The sequence below is a fragment of the Aplidium turbinatum genome, chromosome 5 (assembly GCF_918807975.1).
Source record: "Aplidium turbinatum chromosome 5, kaAplTurb1.1, whole genome shotgun sequence".
In the NCBI taxonomy this organism is placed as follows: domain Eukaryota; kingdom Metazoa; phylum Chordata; class Ascidiacea; order Aplousobranchia; family Polyclinidae; genus Aplidium; species Aplidium turbinatum.
This window is the reverse complement of record NC_137476.1, coordinates 24,191,789-24,198,209: the sequence shown is the minus strand read 5'-3', so window position 1 is coordinate 24,198,209 and position 6,421 is coordinate 24,191,789. Positions and strand designations below refer to the sequence as shown.

Below are 6,421 nucleotides of genomic sequence, written 5' to 3'. Positions count from 1 at the left end.
AGCTTGGCAGGTAGGGCAATGCTTTCCACACAAGATGTTATATTGAACAGAAAAATATGTTTGCTTCAGTGTGTGCTCATCTGCTCCCCAGTTTGAGTTTTCCAGCTTTTGCAAAAGGTTATTGCGAGCAGATAATTTTTTCTTAGTTTCAGTAGGTGTGTCTTATAGGATAGGGTCCTGTCCAGTGTGATACTAAGATATACACGAAAGGGGGTATTTTGTAATGCAGTGTTTTCACAATTGATGATAAGTTTTTGGCTAGCCTTATGATTGTTCGAGTGAAAGCATGTTACTTGAGTTTTGGAAGGGTTTGCATTTAAGCTCCAGTACTTGTAATAGGTGGAATACTCGGAGAGTGCTCCTGTTAAGGTCTTTTCTATCACCGAGAAGTTTTTAGAGTTAACAATTGATAGTAACGCAGTATATATTAACAAAAATAATGGTAATCCACAAATTTCTTTACAAACAGTTCAAGTGTTCAGTGTTCACCAAACTTTTTTTATGGCAAGTTCCTGCATCAATAAAGTATCAATTGGCAAGTTGCTACATCAATACCGTATTCGATAAAGCGGCGGTCGATTACCCAAGTGGCAAGAATACGGTGCGATACTGATGAGCCCAGCCTCATGGGTGAAACACGTGTCTATCGCTGTCAATTCTTGCTACAACTCGGCTGCCCAGAAACTTATAGTGTATATTTTTTGATTTTAAGGAAATCCATGAACATCTAATTGGATTTTGTATGCAATCTAAATGTAATTGAGTTGTTTCTCTTTGTGGTTACTGAAACTTGCCTGGTTATTCAATAATCTTACTCAGTATGTCAGCTCGATGGATGGCAGTGTTGCAACAACGGCAGGCTGGATTGGCAAAGGTATTTGCAATATAATAACAATACTTGTGCAGTGTGCTGCAAGTTTATTGGCGCTTTTTTTTCTAAAAAAATCCCTAACAATTGATTGGCTACTGAATGTAGATTTAGACAAAGATCCATAATTCTGGGTCTCAAAGGTTAGAGTAATAGTCTCAGACGTGTTGCCTGAGGACACATATTTATCAAAAGAATAAATGTTATTTGTATGATTATTCTTTATCCTTGGACTGGGAAAGCTTCCATGAGAGCTTGCTGGAAATATTATGGTAGTGACTATAGTGATCACTGATCAGATATTTTTAATTAGTTTACTAAGTAACTGGGCTGCAAAGCTCAGTGATGAGAGCCCTGGCTTGACATTCGAAAGGTCACCTGTTGGAGCATGTGGCTGTGTCTTTGGCAGGACACTTGAAGGTGTGTCTGAAGGTAGTCAGTAGTTTCAAAGATTGGCGTCCTTGCCTTTTCGTCCACTTAATCTAAATCTTTAACTACTGGGTCTAAGCCTAAATACGACAAAAAATCACTGTAGTTTACTTTATTATAGAAAGATGCTACTTGTCAAAAATGCCTCCAAAAGGGACACTGGACATATGAGTGCAAGAATCCTCGTAAATACGTTCATAGAACGTCCAGATCACATGAACTCAGTAAACATGTAAAACAGGCAACAAAACGAAAACTTGAAGCTGAGGTAAGAGATGCATTGTATTGATGGTTTCTGTAGTGGAGTCCAGCCTTGTTGTACCAGAGTACCGTACTTTGTTTTATGTAGTGCTTGACTATAGAACAAACTCACCGTCTTGTTTTCTTTTGTCACAAGTGGGTTTCTGTGTGAAAGTCGGAATGGCCCGTTTCGGTGAGTCCGATTCGGTGAGTCCGATTCGGTTTGTCCGATTCGGTGAGTCCGATCCCTTAACGGGGTATTTTTTCAATTTTTTTTATTTAATTATCGGGTACCGTAGCCTAATTGTCATTGCCGTTTTAGGGTTAGGGGTTAGAAGTTAGGAACTCACCGAATCAGACTCACCGAATCGGACTCACCGAATAGTAGCATACTCGTGAAAGTGAGCACCGAGTGTGGATATGCGCAGCATGCCCATAATTTTAGTAAGGCACGCATGCAAAATGCCTGGTATTTTTTACATTTCTTTTGCACCCTCTGTAAATCTCGCATTATACGTTAGTCATTCTGCTTGACCAGTGGTTCTTAGTCCACGGCAAATTTTGTGCCGTTTCCTCAAAAAGTTGAATTCATTTGTTTAGTTTGCTTGATGAATCACCTTTCGCTTAGTTGTATTGGCATTTTTCTTGTGTAGGCATTGTTTTTTTGCCAGTTTTCATGGTCTTCTGTGAGGCTATGCTTATTTTAATCTTATTTTTAGCAGTGATGGTCTTTAAACTGATTAGTCAGGCAGTATCGGATCCACTTGATCACGCCCTCCCCCCTAAAATCGAGAAAAAAGCATGTTTTTTTTTGTTTTTACAAAATCTTTCTTCTTGTATTGCTTGCTCGATGATATTTCATTGATCTAACCAGCGGCATAAGAATCGCGTGTTTTAAGCAGTAGGCTAACTTAGATATATATAATTATAAAATATTTGAATTTTTATGTTTATCAAAAACTGAAAAAACTTCAAAGTGAACATATAGCTCACACTGGTAGTCAACACTTTAATTGACCTATTTCGATGTTTATGCAGTGAAATATGCCATTTGTAGATCTACCTACCATATGGTAAGATGGGACACCACGGACGGATAGTCGAAATTTCATTGAAAGACCGTGTAAGACTAGGCAAACCTTCGTTAAGGAATAAAAAAGATGTACTATTAAAATGATGAGGCTATGAAAAAAAAGATTTAAAACTTAATTTCAAATTTAAACCAAACTTTGTGACTACTAATACAAATGGATCTCGAAGTTCACATTGTTCATTTCGCTAATTTGAGTTGGCTACTCTGCTGAGTATTTGAGCATAGTTTTACGTATATAGCCTATATAATGTTTGTTTTTTAATTTCCTCGCGCACCTTTTAAAATAATCGTGCCTACGATACTCTGGTTAACGGTCGGCAAAAGGACTTCTATATTTTTGCCTGTCCGGCAGTGTTGAACCGTTAAGAACCACTGCTTCTCAACCCATGGCTCGTGACCCAAATTTGGGTCGCGGTTGATTTGGCTGCATCGCCTACGGTAGTGCTGTAGTTTGCATGGTTAGATTTATTCATGTCTCTACTATTGCGTCATCGATGTCATGTTTTTTGCTTTCCTTTCCTGCCGTTTCTTTAAAAACGTGCGCAAAGTACTCTGACGTAAAAAGAGCTAAACAAAATGGGATTGGCTGTCAGACTCAAAATTGCCAGAATCGCCTAATATTTAGACAAAAATGATGAATTGGCTTAATTTCATGCTTTGTCCGAATTGTAACAAAGCATTCAGACTTCTAGTTTTTTATGTCAATTATATACTATCGAAAGTTTGAAAGTTTGTTTGTTTATTGGCCGCTGCGAAAAATATGTACAATAAATCAAAACACAATGTACAGTAAAACTGTTGAAAAGTTTACAATAAAAAAAAACGAGTAAAAAATGATGGTACCATCACAGCAGCGGGGGGCTGCGAAGTGACCGTTCAAGGTCTTCAAGTCAAGCAGCCACCCTTAACTCATCAATGATAATTATAATTGAATAATTGAGACAAAGAGATAATAATACATAAATAACGGTGAAGCTGTCCAAGAAGATAAGAAATCAAAAAACTGATTAGTAGGTTAATTTAGCATTTGTTTAATATGAGTCAATAATTTTCTTTTTGTGCATTCTTTTAAAAGTTGTGATATTTTCTATCATCATATTTGACCCCTTGAAACAAAGCGAAATCTCAGGTTTAGTGTACCAAGTATCTTGTGATGATTGCAATTTAATTTATGTTCGCTACAAACAAACGAGGTCTTAAATCTCGCAGGAATGAACACAAAAGAGCTTTCAAATATCAACGCCCGGAACAATCTGCTCCTTGCATGCATGCCATAACTTCAGATCATAAAGTAACTTGGAGCAATTCTAAAAGTTGAAAGGGATTATAAAAAGCGAATGTTTTCTTAAAGCCACCCGCACTTGATGTTGTTTCTCTGGGCAAGAAACTTTACGATAATTGCCTCTACCCAGTGATCGATTTCGAGTAATGGGTAGTACCAAATTTAAGTCATAAGTAGAGTAGGCAACCGGAAACAGACATTGCCGTCGGCTGCAGCGTGGGCCAGGTGTACGTCGGAAGGCGTACACCGATGCATAGCGCTCAAGTCCGCTGTCCCGCAATGCAGGATAAAGATATGAAAAACAAACAAACAATAGCCTCATGTAGTGAATCGCAATGATCGCATTTCTTTTCCTGCTATCTACAAAAAACTATATAAGTGCTTATTTGACGTTTTTAAATTGGTCTTATGCTGATTGTGAACTGTGAAGTAGTGCGTACACAATTCGATTCATCAGGACTCATACCGTTCACTCTTCTCTGCCGTTATTTAGTTTCTTATTGATCGTTAACATTTAAACCCTTTTTTCTAGTTCAAAGTTTGCGCGCGATAATTTTTGTCCAGAAGTTGAATTTTCATTTCGCATGTTTAGTTGATTTCAGCAACATGGTCCTGTGTTTTGCCTTGCTAGACAGGTAGTCACTACCTGGTCTATCCCCCTGAAGAAGTCAGTCGTACTCGTATATGATTGACGAAACGTAGGAATAAAAGCAGATTGTCACTTTATACATCTTGTGATAGTTTAGCTTAATTTGCACCAGTAGAACGCATCATGTTATTTAACTAAATGCCTGGTGAACAACCTCATTCAATTTTTTAAGCAATCTTGCGTTTGATTTACTGGAGCAGTACAGCCACGCTGGACTAAATAATTGTAAGATCTAGCTAAAAGGGTAGTCGAGCACCGTATTAAATTAACTTTACTTTTCGCTGACAATGCAGTTCTTATTTTTTCACCAAGACAAAGCATTTTTTTACCACATAAGTTTCTGAAGTACTGACTCTACTCACACACTGCTTCTTCGCGTTCTGCCGGTTGATCACTTGATCAGTCCAAGCTCAATTCGTGTAGGCGTGCTCACTGCTCAATTGGCAGGTTTGCACCTGACTGCTCATCCGTTTGTCAGAGCCCTTTTTGCGCTAGTTCGGTGAAATATTTTGCAAGTTCCAACGCGCAGTTCGTTTACGGTAGCCTGTGCCGATATTACCAGACTTGATCTTTAGTTACAGTAAAGTTTGTGCGAACGAAAGTTCTGATTAGTCTTCGATAATTTTGTGTGCTAAGTACAAAGACCACGGCATTTAAAATTCTCTGGTGTATGATATTTATCAAATTTTGTTTCAGAATGCCAAACTGAAAAAGACAAAAACAGAATCTTCATCAGATTCCAGCTCGTCGTCGGAGTCTTCATCGTCCGATTCTTCTCAATCTGAAGATTCTTCGTCGTCTTCAGACTCATCTGATGACGCCGACTCCGTTGCGTCGTCATCAGATGATGAGTCATCATCATCTTCTTCGGATGAAGCTGACGCGGATGCGGAGTCTAGTTGTTGAAAGCAAAGTTTTTACAATCTTGAGATTGTGCTCAGTAGTCTGTTGTTGCTTCCACAAAAAATACGTTTTCCTCCACGTTTATCAGAGGGCTAAGCGATCGATGGAAAGAAATCACTCACAAACTTTGGTGATTTTAACATACAACAGCCTGTATTTAACAACAACAAGCCTATCACTTTTTACTTTGTGTTGTATTTTTCTGCATACCAATATGCATCATGCCGTAGCTGCTGTTTTTTTTTGTTTTTTTATTACTGGTAATAACAAAAATAACGTTATTTATTACAACTGCTGCATTGCGAGAGTCTTTCTGCCACAGGGCTGATGTTTAATTTTGTATAAGATTTACGATGTCACCACATAATTACCGGACTTATCCTCACTGCGTTATGCAAGATAGAACACAATCGGTACTGTTGGTAAAGTCTTTGGTTTGACCTGACGTGGAATCCACCTTAGACCTTCCAGCACTAAAGCCGAAAACGAGCCTTTCACCCACTGAGTTTGTTTAATTATCGGTGAAGTACTTGCATTCGACGTTTGTTTTTATTGATTTTTGCAACAAAATTAAAAAAAAAATGTTACTAAAAGGTCAGGCAGAGAAAGCTTCTTGTGGATCAAATCTGGCTGTTTCTTTTGTCAAAGCCTTGTACCAGTTTTGGTGATCTTGAAGATCAAAATCACCAAGAATACTTGATCTTGAAGATCAGATCACCAAAACAACGTGATCTTGAAGATCAAGATCACTTTTGTGGACTTGAAAAAATAAAGTTTTTGATCAACGATGTTGCAATAAAAAAAAATTAATATAAACAACCTGATTAACGGTAGTTGGTACTGTTGCTTTAAACTACTCCATCGCTGGTCTAAGAACTGTAACATTTAGTGACTGTTGCTATCAGGCTTATCAATAGTTTGCGTCGAATCGCAACGCCACACTCAAGGCTGAGGGTA

The 6,421-nt window shown here is 38.1% G+C and overlaps 1 protein-coding gene across 1 annotated transcript; it reads left to right on the top strand.

Moving 5' to 3' along the window:
• Positions 1–716: 716 nt before the first annotated feature.
• On the top strand, positions 717–6,316 carry LOC145770782 (uncharacterized). The gene is made up of 3 exons (XM_082582501.1): positions 717–874; positions 1,419–1,565; positions 5,258–6,316. Exons 1-3 carry the CDS (start codon positions 821–823, stop codon positions 5,465–5,467), a joined length of 411 nt encoding a protein of 136 aa, XP_082438627.1. The 5' UTR covers positions 717–820; the 3' UTR covers positions 5,468–6,316.
• The last annotated feature ends 105 nt before the right edge of the window (positions 6,317–6,421 follow it).

Excerpts from the sequence above, each read along its gene's own strand:
- LOC145770782 (XM_082582501.1), top strand. The coding sequence starts at position 821 with ATGTCAGCTCGATGGATGGCAGTGTTGCAACAACGGCAGGCTGGATTG. Across the intron at positions 875-1,418 it reads GGCAGGCTGGATTGGCAAAG|AAAGATGCTACTTGTCAAAA; the intron begins GTATTTGCAATA and ends ACTTTATTATAG. Across the intron at positions 1,566-5,257 it reads AACGAAAACTTGAAGCTGAG|AATGCCAAACTGAAAAAGAC; the intron begins GTAAGAGATGCA and ends ATTTTGTTTCAG.